This window comes from Colletotrichum scovillei (assembly GCF_011075155.1).
Source record: "Colletotrichum scovillei strain TJNH1 chromosome Unknown Contig00006, whole genome shotgun sequence".
In the NCBI taxonomy this organism is placed as follows: domain Eukaryota; kingdom Fungi; phylum Ascomycota; class Sordariomycetes; order Glomerellales; family Glomerellaceae; genus Colletotrichum; species Colletotrichum scovillei.
This window is the reverse complement of record NW_023336264.1, coordinates 4,023,602-4,037,603: the sequence shown is the minus strand read 5'-3', so window position 1 is coordinate 4,037,603 and position 14,002 is coordinate 4,023,602. Positions and strand designations below refer to the sequence as shown.

At 54.9% G+C, this 14,002-nt stretch overlaps 5 protein-coding genes across 5 annotated transcripts; 3 read left to right on the top strand and 2 right to left on the bottom strand.

Moving 5' to 3' along the window:
- Nucleotides 1–200: 200 nt before the first annotated feature.
- On the top strand, nucleotides 201–4,967 carry HER10_EVM0005902 (uncharacterized protein). Its single transcript, XM_035475504.1, has 2 exons — nucleotides 201–624; nucleotides 686–4,967. The coding sequence occupies exons 1-2, from the start codon at nucleotides 459–461 to the stop codon at nucleotides 4,843–4,845; spliced, it is 4,326 nt and encodes a 1,441-aa protein (XP_035332695.1). The 5' UTR covers nucleotides 201–458; the 3' UTR covers nucleotides 4,846–4,967.
- A 287-nt stretch (nucleotides 4,968–5,254) lies between these two features.
- On the top strand, nucleotides 5,255–8,073 carry HER10_EVM0006485 (aminodeoxychorismate synthase). Its single transcript, XM_035476068.1, has one exon. The coding sequence runs from the start codon at nucleotides 5,333–5,335 to the stop codon at nucleotides 7,856–7,858; it is 2,526 nt and encodes an 841-aa protein (XP_035332769.1). The 5' UTR covers nucleotides 5,255–5,332; the 3' UTR covers nucleotides 7,859–8,073.
- Nucleotides 8,074–8,096: 23 nt separating this feature from the next.
- Nucleotides 8,097–9,442, bottom strand: HER10_EVM0011951 (vacuolar protein sorting 55). Its single transcript, XM_035481359.1, has 2 exons — nucleotides 8,677–9,442; nucleotides 8,097–8,593 (listed from the first exon to the last, which is right to left on the bottom strand). The coding sequence occupies exons 1-2, from the start codon at nucleotides 8,930–8,932 to the stop codon at nucleotides 8,460–8,462; spliced, it is 390 nt and encodes a 129-aa protein (XP_035333440.1). The 5' UTR covers nucleotides 8,933–9,442; the 3' UTR covers nucleotides 8,097–8,459.
- A 35-nt stretch (nucleotides 9,443–9,477) lies between these two features.
- HER10_EVM0003784 (proteasome A-type and B-type) lies at nucleotides 9,478–10,984 on the top strand. Its single transcript, XM_035473448.1, has 3 exons — nucleotides 9,478–9,715; nucleotides 9,821–9,932; nucleotides 10,060–10,984. Exons 1-3 carry the CDS (start codon nucleotides 9,678–9,680, stop codon nucleotides 10,702–10,704), a joined length of 795 nt encoding a protein of 264 aa, XP_035332423.1. The 5' UTR covers nucleotides 9,478–9,677; the 3' UTR covers nucleotides 10,705–10,984.
- A 28-nt stretch (nucleotides 10,985–11,012) lies between these two features.
- On the bottom strand, nucleotides 11,013–13,964 carry HER10_EVM0006170 (uncharacterized protein). The gene is made up of 2 exons (XM_035475763.1): nucleotides 12,135–13,964; nucleotides 11,013–11,930 (listed from the first exon to the last, which is right to left on the bottom strand). Exons 1-2 carry the CDS (start codon nucleotides 12,382–12,384, stop codon nucleotides 11,389–11,391), a joined length of 792 nt encoding a protein of 263 aa, XP_035332736.1. The 5' UTR covers nucleotides 12,385–13,964; the 3' UTR covers nucleotides 11,013–11,388.
- Between the last annotated feature and the right edge of the window lie 38 nt (nucleotides 13,965–14,002).

Below are 14,002 nucleotides of genomic sequence, written 5' to 3'. Positions count from 1 at the left end.
TACGATCCCTGAAACTTCAGCAGCGCTGTCAGTTATCCCAATGCACTCCACTGGGCCTTTGGGGAATGGAATGTTGCGCCGATTTGACTTCCTCCACTGAAAGCCCCCCCCTGTCGAGTCGCACACCGTCAATTGCTGCCGGTGGCTGCATGTCAATTCCCTCCCATCCACTCTAACCTCTCTCTACCTCACTGGTACATGCTCCTTTCCACTGTTCACCTGCATCAAGTAGCTCTTGTCGACCTGCAGCCCAGCCTTGCGCTTGATCACGGAAACGCGCGCGATATAGCAATCGCATAACCAGCTTGACGACCTCAGAAGCCACCTGTCGAGCTTCGCGCACTTCCGTGTTCCCCTGGTGTAGCGCCAAACGCACGAGACCATCGCGATATGGCCACATAGCTCGCCCGCAACATACTTTAAGTTGAAGATGCTGGACGGGAGATACATATGCTAGGATGAGCTTGGACTCGCTGTTACCCATCGCTCCCGCTAGGGTGAAGGCATTGATTCTACCCCTGGGCCAAATCAGAAGTGATCGTTTCTCGTCCTTCATTGAACGCCTGCGGCCTGAACATGTCGTCTCCTTGCGGGATGTTAGCCCTGATGGGCGGCCAAACAGGAGCATGTCCTTCCATTTCCCATACTGTTTTCAAGAACCCTCATACTGACCGGCAATCTGTAGATATGTTTTCCCCTTTGGCCTTCCCTGACGGCGCCGTATTCTACGAACTCATAACCCACGTCCCCCCACCTTCGCATCTCGCGCTATCGCCGTTCGACTTCTATCGCGAACCCCTTGCGGTTATTGCAATCGCTGACGGAGAGGAACTCAACCGAGTCACCTTCAGCAAGAGACACTCTGGAAATGCGCCCACCGTTGCCGAACAAAACATCCGAACGCTGGATCAGGAGTTGGAGGACTTGAGAGACCGCTTCGGAAGGGCACTGGTTCACCGAGTGCTGATTTTCGACCATGCGCTTTCGAAGGAGAACCCGGTACCTTTACCCGAGGGACTCATCGCTATACCACCACCGGACGAGTGCAAGCGGACGACCATGAAAACTATAATGTGCGACATTACGTCGCAGCTCCTGGCGGAAATGACAAGACTGGCCAAGTCGTTTGAAGCCTGGAACTTCATCGATTCTCCCGGGCAGTCCCAGTCAAACAGACAAACAAACGGCGCAGCATGGGGCGCAGATGATTCTGGTTCGGTAAATAAGAGGGCATCTCAATTCGTCCCTGGTCCGCAGAGATCGAGCTCGACCAGTGGTATTCCAGATCGGCACATGAATCGCATGTCTATGCCGGTTGCGCCTATGAAGCACAACTCGGCTGTATCGTCGAGCAACTCAACGCCCGCTCGGCCATCAACTCCTGTGAAAAGCGGACTGTCGAACCCTCCTACCACTTTTGATGACTTGACTTCCGGCATGAGTAGTGGCTCTTCGACCCCTGACCGAAATTCAAGGCCGGGTGCTGGAGACCACTTCAGATCAGAAAGTTCAGATCGAGTTTCGGTACAGGGCTTCGGCCCCGGTGGTCTCAACGATCGCTTCAGAGCGAAAGGCAAAAGCAGAGTCAAGATTCTTATGGGGTCTTTATATCTGCAAGCAGGTCGCTGGACCGATGCTTTGAAAGAACTTATAGATGGCGCGACAGTAGCCAAATCGATAAACGACCACATATGGCATGGCAAGGCACTGGAGCTGACCACTCTCTGTCTACTGCTGCTAGGCTGGGTCAAGGTCGACTTTCAGGTCCCGTCTATTTGCCTGCCCCCTCAAGACAAATCTACGGCTGCTACATATGCTGCCCTAGAAGCAGCGACCCCAACGGATGCAGGCCAGCCCAAGCATATTCGGAACCTTCAGATTATACTTCCAGACCTTTTGGACCGAATCGCCGGGCTGTATTCTCGTATATCTGCTGAGCATCTACCTCCCTTACCCCTGGCGGAGACGACAATTAGATTCTCCAAGATTTTGTCTGCTTTGCACCTTGCTGACGGAAAGCTTGGAGAGCGTGCCTACGAGATCATGATCTTTGGAAGGCTGCCCTCGACCCCTCTGACAACCTCGCCCCGGTTGACCGTTGTCCCGAGCCGACAGTCAATCGTCACATTTCTCTTCCGCGCGTTTCCTGCCTCTTCGTCGGAGCTTCTCACCATCGCCGATAGAGTTTCGATTCTAGCAGGAATCGCGTCCGTTCTTGGGCCTCTCGGTCATCATCGGAAGAAAGCAATGGTGACTAGAGAACTCGTTTCCGTCCTGATCAGCGGACTGGTTGAGGCGCGCACTCGTGGTGCTGCAGACATGGGTATACACCCTGCGGCAGGCCTGGTAGCTCTGAATGCTGCCAATGGGCACAGCAACAGCGCAGTCGCACTCGAGCTGGGCGAAGGCGACGTCGAACAGGGAATCGAGGCATTTTTGGCTCTTCTGTGCAAGTCGTACGGTGTTGTCGGCTTTGACATGAAGAAACAACCCGCAGACGATGCCATTTCGACAGAGGACTCGGACGCTGCTGTCATCGATAGAATTCGGGGACAGGCAGCTGCGAGATTCTTCGGGTTCACCAGTGTCAAGCTGAACATACTGAGAGCATGCATAAACTTTTCTGAGGCGTTGCCTGACTTCAACGGTGTTTTGAAGTTCTCCGGTGATCTGCTTCGCACGGCTGGCTCAGGAGTTGCCCCTGGCCCTCGCAAAGAAGATGCATCACCGGTCATTACTCGCGACGAACAAACCCGGCTCGCCACAAATATTTCAAAGACATCGAATCTCGCAAAAAGATTAGGCCTCAATCAGCTTGCAGCGGAGTACTGGGACGAATTCTTCGTCCGTGGCATCGCCTTAGAACCACTCCCGATTACCAGGATTCCGGTCCCGCATGCCAAAAGTACACTTCCTGGGGCAGTAACTGCAAGAACTTCCCAAGACGTCAATCCTTTTATATACAACCCATTCCTCAAGCAGCCCGATAAAGCTGCTGACCACCTTCTTGTTGCGAACGAGCCCGCAACCTTTAGAGTTACTCTCCAGAACCCATATGACATCGAGGTGGATGTCGAAAGCCTTCGCCTGGACACCAGCGGCGCAGAATTCGAATCAAACTTTGAGAGCACCATTATTGGCCCGTACCGAACACAGATTCTCAAAGTCTCGGGAACACCGAAAGGACCGGGTGCCTTGAAGGTAACAGGCGCAATCATCCGTGTCCGCGGCTGTCGCGAGAGACGATTCCCCATATTCAAACAACCATGGACGCCGCAAGCAGATGTCAAGGTAAAGGCTACCGGACTTCAAGCCTTGGAAACTACCCTTGCCTCAGGAGCCCTTGTTGGCCAACCGCTGAAGGTAGAGAGTGTTGCATTGAATGTCATCCCTAAACAGCCCATTGTTATTGTCAAGTCGACAACGCTACCCCAGGCTTCCGTCATGGTGCTCGAGGGAGAGAGACAGGTGTTCTCTGTCACGTTGCAGAATCTCTCACAAACAACTCCAGTGGACTTTATGCTTTTCTCTTTCCAGGATTCCACGCAGGGACCGTTGCAGGCAGGCATCAACAACAGAGATGCTACGCCAGCCGAGTTGTACGAATACGAGTACATTCTGATGAGGCGCCAAGGTCTTCGAAGGTTGAACAAGAAGGAACCGGAGAAGCGATACATTGCCCCAGGAGGCACTGCCACATTTGATTTCGAAATCCTCGGCAAGCCAGGGTTGACCAACGCTGCCATTCAGATCGACTATGCCCATCTCGGGGTGCCTCCTGAGGAAGTGACGGACAAATTTCATACCCGACAGGTCTCGCTGCAGTTGACGGTCACTGTGAATGCTAGCGTCGAGCTCACGCGACTCGATATCCTGCCTCTCAGCGGTCCCGTTCCCAAGCCGCTTCTCAGTCTTACAAATCTGGAGTCAAAGGTCGATCCTTCGACATTGGCAGATGAATATTGTCTTTTGTCTATGGATTTGCGCAATGCTTGGCCGAACAATATGGAGGTCGAAATGGATGGGGAGGACGGTATTGTGATTGAGGAGCACGTTCTCCCAGGGAATACCAGTCGCGTTATCGTTCCCCTACGGCGCATTTACCTCGAGGACCCTCACGCATCGATCCCGGCACTCAACCCATCAAGACAGCGGCAATTTGTTGTGAGCACCAGCAAGATTACGCCCGACATGGAACGCTCGAATCGCGAAGCATTCTGGATGAGGGAAAACATACTGGAGACGCTCACAGCCAGATGGAAAACAGTATCCGGCCCAAAGCGAAGCGGTTACATAGACCTGAGAACCATTAGGCTTTCACCCAGGATGCTGGACGCTCTCAGGATTGATGATGTCGGCATCGAAATATCGGTACAGGACCCAGGCCAAACTGTAGGCGAAAAGGTCAAAGAGACGATACTTGTCGACAACTTCGTCCAGGTCAAGATTGGTATCACTAATCGGTCAGCCAAGCCAGTCTATCCGATGTTGAGACTGATGCCGGCCTTATGTCACCGTCCGTTAAACGTAGCGTTGGACTTTACGCGAAAATTTGCCTGGAACGGTACCTTACAGCAGGCACTTCCGCTGTTGGCGGCCAAGGCAACTACAGAGGTGGAGATTCAGGCCATGGCACTCTGTCGAGGAGAGTTCGAAATAGGGGCATCCGTTGAGGAGTACCAGATTTGGGAAGAGCCAAAGGAAAAGAAGGAGAAGGAAGAGACACAAGAGAGCCGACAGCGATCGGACACTCAGACGATGCTCAACGCGATCATTGGTGCGAAGGAAAGGCGCATATGGCACTCAAGGCAACCCTGTATCATCAAAGTGGTGGATCAGGACTAGCGACTCGAGCCATTCACATGACGGACGAACTGTATGATGGTGGACATGTAGAAGAAGTGATTCACACCATGGTGGAGTTGGCGATCGCAGCGGCCTCCAATAAGTAGATAATTGACTTCTTGATAGACGACTCAAGCCGCTACCAATTCTTGACTAGCTGCGACGGGTTCAAGCAAGGTCCAATCCAGGGATAACTCGATCAGCCCGGCGATCGAATTAAGCTCATCCCTGCGTCCCGAACAAAGGGCTCACGGGCGATTCATGCGTGGGTCTGACCGCCTTCTCGTTTCTGCTTGTTGCCACCAAATTTTCCTTAGGGAGCGGCTTTCCGGTGCTAGCCGACAGCGGGCCTTTTTACCAACCCAAAGAGATCCGTTTCCGCCGTACGAGCTTTGGTCAAGCCATTCCCGTTTTGCGAGCGTTGCATTCGAGGTTGTCACTGTCGTCGTCTTAAAAGGAAAATCCGGGATCTCACTAATAACCAAGGATGACGCGACCTCAGATTCTGTTTCTCGATGCGTACGATTCCTTTACGAACAATATCGTATCCCTTCTCACAACCCTGCTTGACGCCGATGTACACGTTTTGCCGATTGACACGCCCTTGCTAGATCAAAACTCGCCGACGTTCTCGGTCGATTTTCATCGGGAATTATCACGGTATCATGCAGTAGTCTGCGGACCTGGGCCGGGCTCCCCCGAGAATGAAAAGGATGTTGGGCTCATGAGATGTATTTGGACATTGCAAGATGAGCACATGCTGCCGGTTCTTGGCATTTGCCTTGGGTTCCAGAGCCTCGTCCTCAGCTCGGGCGGTAAAGTGAGGAGGCTTCAACGCGGGTTGCATGGGATGGTTCGCACTATTCAGCATAGGAAACCTGAAGCGACGTGCGCCGAGGACATCTTTGATGGTGTCTCCGAGTTCAAGGCAACTCTCTATCACAGCCTGTGTGCCGACATCGGACAAGATTCCATCTCAGATTCCACTTGGGCAGAGTGCCGTTGGCGTCCCCAGAAGACGGCTCTTGAGCTGTTGCCTCTGGCGTGGGTGGATGAAGAAAGGGACAGCGGCCGCGAGAGAATCCTCATGGCGGTCAAGCACCAGAGCAAACCCTTTTGGGGCCTCCAGTACCACCCAGAGTCCGTCTGCACCCAGCCGGCAGGTCATTCGGTCATCAGCAACTGGCTGCGCGAAGCCATGGCGTGGAACTTGAAGGCGAACAGGACTGTTTTGACCGGAGAGCGATTCCTGGCAAGGAACGCAGTGAAACCGAGTCTCCTCTGTGAGAACCGCGCCGCGGCTCAGCAAGGGAACGCCCCGATCCTCGAGTGGACGGAGATGCCCACGCCCCTGGCGACTGTCGGGCTCGACTGCGAGTACCGATACAAGACCATCAGCCTTCCGGCGAACGTCAAGGTGCCGGATATCGTGGAAATACTAAAGAGCGGCAGGACGGAGCACATCATTTTGGATTCGTCCAACTCGAGCAACATGGCGACAGGGGCTGCGGACGTCCGGGGCCGATTCAGTGTCATTGCTCTGGATGTGGAGGAGTCACTGCGAATCGAGCATCATGTGGGAGACGATTTCGCCACGGCCCGGGTCCCATCGATTCAGGGGCTGCCCGTCGACCTGGTGGAGACTGTTCCCTTCGGGTCGCAAAGGAACATTTGGCATCTCCTCTCCGGTTTCCTAGAGAAGCGACGCATCCCTGCCTCGGGGGGGCTCCAGACACCGTTCCGAGGAGGTTTCATGGGCTACCTTACGTACGAGATGGGACTAAAGGGGATCGACGTGGCGGTGGCTGCTGGAAGAGGGCATCAGAGGCCCGACTTATGCTTCGCTTGGGTAACGAAGAGTATCGTGGTCGATCACGTCAAGGGCTTGTTGCACGTCCAGCACCTTCAGAAGCGTAAACTCAATGCCGACTTCTGGATCGACTCCGTGGTGGCATCGCTGCAGACGTCCCACTTTTGGCAATCACCGGGCAAGACCACCGTCAACGGTTCGGATGCTTCGACGGTAGCCACGCGGCCCGTTATCCGGGTCCCCGCCGCCGACGAGTACGAAGGCAAGGTCTCGCGCTGTCAAGACTTCATCGCCGCCGGCGAGTCCTACGAGCTGTGCCTGACGGACCAGACGACAATCACATTACCCGGACGCCGAACAGGGGAACACCAAAACGGCCTCGCCAACGGACACCTGTCTTCAGAACAGGTGCAAAACAAATCCGCACACGTTGCGCCCTGGAGGCTCTACAAGACGCTCAGAGCCCGCCAGCCCGCGCCCTTTGGCTCCTTCATCCGCCTCGGCGGCGCGACCCTGATCAGCAGCTCCCCGGAGCGCTTCCTCGAGTACGACGCCGATGGTTTCTGCTCTATGCGGCCGATGAAGGGCACCGTCCGCAAGTCGAACCAGGTCGCCACGCTGGCGCAGGCCGAGGCGATCCTGCACGTGCCCAAGGAGGAGGCGGAGAACCTCATGATTGTAGACCTCGTCCGCCACGACCTGCACGGCGTCTGCGGCTCCGGCAACGTCACGGTGCCGCACTTGATGAAGGTGGAGGAGTATGCGACCGTTTTCCAGATGATTACGATTGTCAACGGACAGCTGCCGAAGCCCAAGACGACCACGACGACGGGTGCCGATCGTCAGCACACGGGGCTCGATGTCCTCGCGGCTAGTCTCCCGCCGGGCAGCATGACGGGAGCCCCGAAGAAGCGGAGCTGCGAGCTGCTGCAGGAGATTGAAGAGCATAGGGAGAGGAGTCTGTACTCTGGCGTGGTGGGGTACATGGACGTCACTGGAAAGGGGGACTGGAGCGTCACGATCCGAACGATGTTCAAGTGGGATGATGAAGCTGCGCCGCCGGAGGAAGGCGAGACGGAGCCGAGAGAGGTCTGGCATATTGGAGCCGGCGGTGCCGTGACTATTCTGAGCACTGCCGAGGGTGAGAGGGAGGAGATGTTCACGAAGTTGGCGGGGCCTTTGGGCGTCTTTGCGGAAGCATGAACGGGTTCGGGATTTGGGGACTGATTGGGAGGAGGGGACCTCGCAATTTTTGGAATTGGTTTACAGGCGTTTTACATGTCATGAAGGGGGATATTCATGGTAAGGGGGGATTTTGGTTGATACCTCAACGTATCTGGGATATTAGACTCTGGACCTTCACGGGTATTAGACTCAACTTTTAGACGACCCGGATCATCCACACGAAACTAGTAGAAAAAACAAGATCATCGTTCAATAATCCATGTTTACGCTATCAGCTTTCCGCAGTCGGTCATTGGGAATTAGATGGTCTTGTCGTTGCATAACAAAAGCGAAAAAAGGAGGAAACGCCCGCCTGACGGAATGATGCTGGATATACATGTGAAACCTCCAAGTAAAGCGCACCCCGTTCCAAATCCCACTTTGCCGGATTCCCGAACCCGAGCGCCACAATGGTTTCCGACCTCGTCTCGTCGTACTGTACACGTCTGCCGCCAATTTGGTTGAAATGCGTATGCCCTCCATCACTGCTCTGCTGCTGCTGCTGCTGCTGCTGACACTACTTCCCCATCGCCTACTCATAGCTGTATCAATTGTCCCCAGTCGTTGCTCCCGACGCTAGTCAGAAGTCCTGCTCCTCCTGAAAGAACATGCCGAAGCTGATGATGGTTCCGTAAATGAGGAGGCCGCCGATTATCGACATGACCATGGCCTCAACCTGGATGAGATCGGAGTGGGCGAGTACGACCGGCAGGGCTGCGATAGAAGGGCATGATTAGCAACACGATTCTCCCAATGAACAAAGACAAAAGAGCCGCAAGGGGGAAGGAGGAGCTCACCAATTCCCATAACCACCATGAAACCAGTGCAGAAGCGGCCGAGGTCCAGTACGGCGGAGCCGGAACCCTCACCAAAGTCATCAGGGTTGGTGCATCGCGAGCAGACCCAGTTGGGGATCGGGGCCAACACGTAGGTAGCGACGACGAGAAGCGGGTAGTAGACCTTCCAGAGGGCGCAGGAGAGGATGACGAGGAGGAATCCGACGGCGAGGACGAAGGAAAGGGCGATGATAGTCTTGAGCCCGGCGGTCGGCATCTTGGATATCGTTGGAAGGTGGGCTGTGGTGTACTTGTTTCGGACGGGTATCGAAGTCGGAGCTTGGTATAGACGGCCCCGCCGGGGGTGCAAATGTATTCCTTTGGGATTTCCTTAGGAATTCGGTTGAGAGCTCCGGGCGGCGATCGTTTCTTGCAATTAGGCCGTCTTTTGAATAGTTGTGGGGGAGCTTCGTGGTGGTGGAGGATGAATCGGTCGTGTCGGTCGTGTCGTAGTTCGCGGCTAGGCTGGCAGGCTGAGCTGCGATGCGATGGCGGGTCCCAGGCCTGACGCACGAAGGCCGTCGTCAGCGCACGGCGCAACCTTGTTCCAGCAGCCGGACACCCTCCAATGACAACCCGCAAAGAGTGGAAGGTCTCCACTCGGAAAGACCCCGGCTGTGAGTGAGGTCAGGTACGGGGGCAGGAAAGTGTACGTACCTCAGCGAGGGATGCACGGAGCACCTTGCACCCTGGCACCTGGCTCCAGGCTGAGAGAGTGCTACGAAAGCTCGACCTGCCTTGAGCTGGGCCTGGCGTGCGGGAGGGACGCTTTATTATCCACCAAGCTGTCTCTCGCTCTCCCATCACCGACCTGCTCGCCCAACAACCACCCCACGATCGAATCTCTCCCTCCCGTCTCCCTCAACCATCCACGATCCGCTAAACGAATACTCCAAATTCCTCCCGTTTTCAGAAACCGCCGATCCGCCTGACGAAGCTACGAATCACCCCTCACGCCCGCCATGTTCAGAAACAATTACGACAACGACTCGGTGACATTGTAAGCTGTTTGGCCCGCTTCCTCAGCCTTCCCTTCCAGTCTCCCCGACTCCGCCATGAAGGAGGCCAGCATAAAGATGGAGTGCTAACCTTCAACGTCTCACAGCTCGCCGCAAGGCCGGATATTCCAGATCGAGTATGCAGCCGAAGCAGTGAAGCAGGGTTCCGTGGTAGTGGGCATTGCCAGCAAAACACACGCCGTTCTAGTAGCAATCAAGGTACGACGTTTGCCGATACCTGGGACCTTCCCATGTTGCCTCTCCCTACATCATCCGTTATCAATCGATGCTCGCGGACCTTTGCTATAGAGCGCATGAAGCTAATATGCCATTCTTTCCCCAATAGCGCAACGCCGAAGAGCTGTCCTCGTACCAAAAGAAGATCTTCACCGTCGATGAGCACTCCGGTATCGCCATCGCAGGCCTCACCTCGGACGCCCGCGTCCTCTCCAACTTCATGAAGCAGCAGTGCCTCGGCCACCGCATGACGTACGGTCGCTCAATGCCCCTCCGCACCCTCGTCGACATGATTGGCGAAAAGGCCCAGATCAACACCCAGGTCTACGGCAAGCGACCCTACGGTGTCGGCCTCCTAGTTGCCGGCGTCGACGAGCGCGGTCCCCATCTCTTCGAATTCCAGCCCAGCGGTATGACGGAGGAGATGGTTGCCTTCGCCATCGGCGCCCGCAGCCAGATGGCCCGCACCTACCTCGAGCGCAACATCGACGCCTTCGAGACGTGCTCCCGCGAGGAGCTCGTGCAACACGGCCTCAAGGCCCTCAAGGAGAGTTTGGTTCAGGACCGCGAGTTGACGGTCGAGAACACCAGTGTCGGTGTCGTCGGCTACACCGAGAAGGATGGTGTCAAGACGGTCCAGCCATTCAAGCTGTACGACGGCCAAGACGTCAAGGAGTGGCTCGACAGTGTCGCCGCTAGCGAGAGCCAGGGCGGCGGCGAAGAGGGCGGTGAGGGTATGGAGGTTGACGGCTAAGCGTTGTGGAAATCATGAATTGAGGAAAGATGCGCGGATGGGCTTCTACGCTGCGTTGCGTTGGGCTAGGCCGGATCGTCGCCAAACAACCTCCTATCCGGGGGTTTGGCTGACTGGACACGGCTATGGGAAAGAGACTCACCGTCCTCGAACGCACAGAGCCGGCCCGTTTAGACTTGTACCAATACACTGCAAAAAGGAGATTCGACGGCCCAAAAATGAGCTGCATCCGATGACTCAAGAGATAGGAAGACACGCAATCTATGTGCTCACTGGTGAACCGGAGCCTGAGACAGGTACCTGAAGATGCAGGTTTGCTTTATTGGGTTGTGTAACTCATGAAGGTCTATCAAACTACAATACGTGCAGCCAACACCGATGTGACATGATAGATAGCCGACCGATCCCCCGTCCATACCCCTTTCTTTGAATGTCTTGTTCCGCGTGTCACCAACGATCGGAGTGGAGGGAAAAAGACTCACTTTCCTCGCTTCGCTTCATTTTATCCAACCGGACCACCTACCGAGCCTGAACGTATAGGAGTTGGGAAACACGAAAGGGCGCCAAGACTCCGGTACGCATCCGCTTTTACATTGCACACACCATCTATCTTTCTCCGTCTCTGGTTCCTGCACACAAAGTTCCGTTTTTTGGAAAGCATTGCCGACAGACTACCAATATGATCTAAGAGTTGGTCCAGTCGAGCTTGAAGGTGGCCGCGGAGACCTGGTAATCCCTGAGCGCCGTGATGGCACCCTCGGGGGTGGTAGCGGTGACGAGGATGTCGGCGTTGGCGGCCTTGATGAAGCCCTCCTCGACACTCTTGTTCACCCACTCGAGGATGCCGTCGTAGAAGCCGTTGATGTTGAGGAGACAGATGCCCTTGTCGTGGATGCCCAGCTGGTTCCAGGTGGCCGTCTCGAGAACCTCCTCGATGGTGCCGTAGCCGCCGGGCAGGGCGACAAAGCCGCTGCCGGGGCCGCCGGCGAAGACCTCCTTGGCCATCATCTGCTTGCGGGTGTGCATGTCCTTGACAACGGTGGTGCGGCCGTAGACGGTCTCGTCGGGGACGTACATGTTGTCCTTGTTGATGGTGCCGTAGGTGCCGTCACGCTCATACTTGACGAGGGCCTCGGGGATGATGCCGTGGACCGAGTCCGGACCGGCGAGGGAAACGAGAGTCTTTGCCACCTCTCCCATCAGACCGACGGTTCCACCACCGTAGACTGAGATGTTTGTTAGTATATCATGAACTAGAGACACATTGGTTGAGGTTTTGCCTCCTATGTTTCATCTTGTCTGAGAAGGGTTGCGCCACATGTTGTCATTGATGTAGTGACTCGGACTTTATCGCTGCCCAAATCGTGGATGGAGTTGGGGAGTCGACAGATTTGAGTGAGATGAGGTGCGGAAAAGGACCAGTGACTCACCAAGATCAATGTTGTTCTCAGCCATGATTCTTGCTAACTCACGGGCGGCTTCCATGTGCTGAGGCTTGAAACCGGGAGAGGCGCCGCAGTAGACGCAAATCTTGGTTCTCTTCACCACGCCATTCGTGGTACCGTTGGTGCCATTGGTGTTACCATTCGTGGTTCCGTTGGTGTTGGTGCCGTTGCCACTGGGTGTGCCATCCCGGGATGCCGGGAATGATGGCAGGGGAGAAGGGCCGCCGGACTGCATGATGTTCGTTGCTTGCTTGATCTGTGATGAAAAAGGGTTTTGCTATAGGATGAACTCCCAACTAAAGTGATTCTTGGGCTTCGAGGTAGGATTTTTGTTGAAGAGGGGAGAAAATGCTAGAGTAAGTAGTTTGCGAGTGAGATGGTACTCAGTCTTTACACCAAGAGGCGCAGTTATTGGAGGTGAAGATGACGGAGGATTTGTGGAGAAAGATAGTATGAGGTTCCGTTCCGGCCAAGAGACAAGAGTCACAACGGAAAGAAAGTACCCGGAAGACGCCGCCTTTTTCTGCGGTATTTCCTCAAGGTTGTGACTTTGGGAAAAGAATCCAAGTCCACAAAAGATCAGAGAAGAAGAGCCCAAGAGAGAAACTGAAAGTTAGGGGAATAGGCAGATGGCGGTGAAAAAGAGCGCTGTTATATACGTTCCTCTCGAGACCCAAAAAGGGATGCTAGTTTGTGTTCTTGGTTGGGATGAGCTCAGGGCAAGTGGACAAGTGTGTTGTTGGCGAGTTGGTGTATCAATTATCCTAGCAACCACCTGAAGGGCAATAAGAAAGAAAAAGAAAAGAAAGATTGGACGAGGCGAGAGGAAGCACAGATGGGAATGAGACAACGAGATGTCAGTTACCGCCACGGCGCATGGCGACGGGCCGAAGTTCTGGGTTTAGCGTACTAGCTGGGACAATCAATGGCTTCGAAGGGTTCGCTCGGGGATCCGTGGCTCCAGTGCCGGTACAGTAGTGTAGGCTTTAGTCGATGCGTGGTATTCCAGCTGGGGAGGAAAAGCAAAGCAGACTCCAGACTCAGAGAGCCCCCTTCCCCCTCACTGGTTCCTAAACCAGAGACAAGGAACGGGGTTGGGTGACGGTGGTTGACATGGACGTGGACTTGGGACGGTGACGGGGGAACCAGAAGACGGATCCGGGACCTGGGGCTAGCAGTAGCACATTGTACCCTAAGATGGAGAGGTACCTTTGTAGAAAGTCTGATACACTTTTCATCGACTCTGTTGAACTTGACTGGTTCAACCGTTCCCCAGACCTGATGGGTTCGAGGGCACCCTAGTTTGCCTGCGTGTATGGTTTGTCAACTTGTTACGCTGCGACTGGCCCGCACCAGTGAAGTGTCCATGTGACATGTCGGAGGCGAGGTCCGAGTCCAATGTAGTGCGTAATTCAACCTCGACGACCCTAAAGCTGGGTTTGGCTAGGTCCGTCCCGCGGGGATGTCCATCCGGAGCTGGGAATAGGGAGCCGGGAAGAGTCAAGTCATCGATCGAAACTCAAGAGCCTCAATGATCGAGCGTTCCAGGCACCATTCTGCGTAGACTGTCAACTTTCAACTACCCAAATAGATGATCTGGTAAGGTAGCTGCAGTAGTGTCAAAGGTGAAGAAGAACGGAAAATGGGAGAGACAAGAGAGAGTAGGGTAAAAACGAATGTCTCTCGATTCGAGGGCGGTCGCGAATACTCGGTATGACAAACGACAGACACCCGCGTGTGCAACGTGCTGCTGACGAATGGACGGAATGGGCCACGGGAGGCCGTGTTCGATGTCGATTGGGCTGGTTTTTGATTGTACGTGTACGTGGGTTGTCAAGATGACGGACAAGACG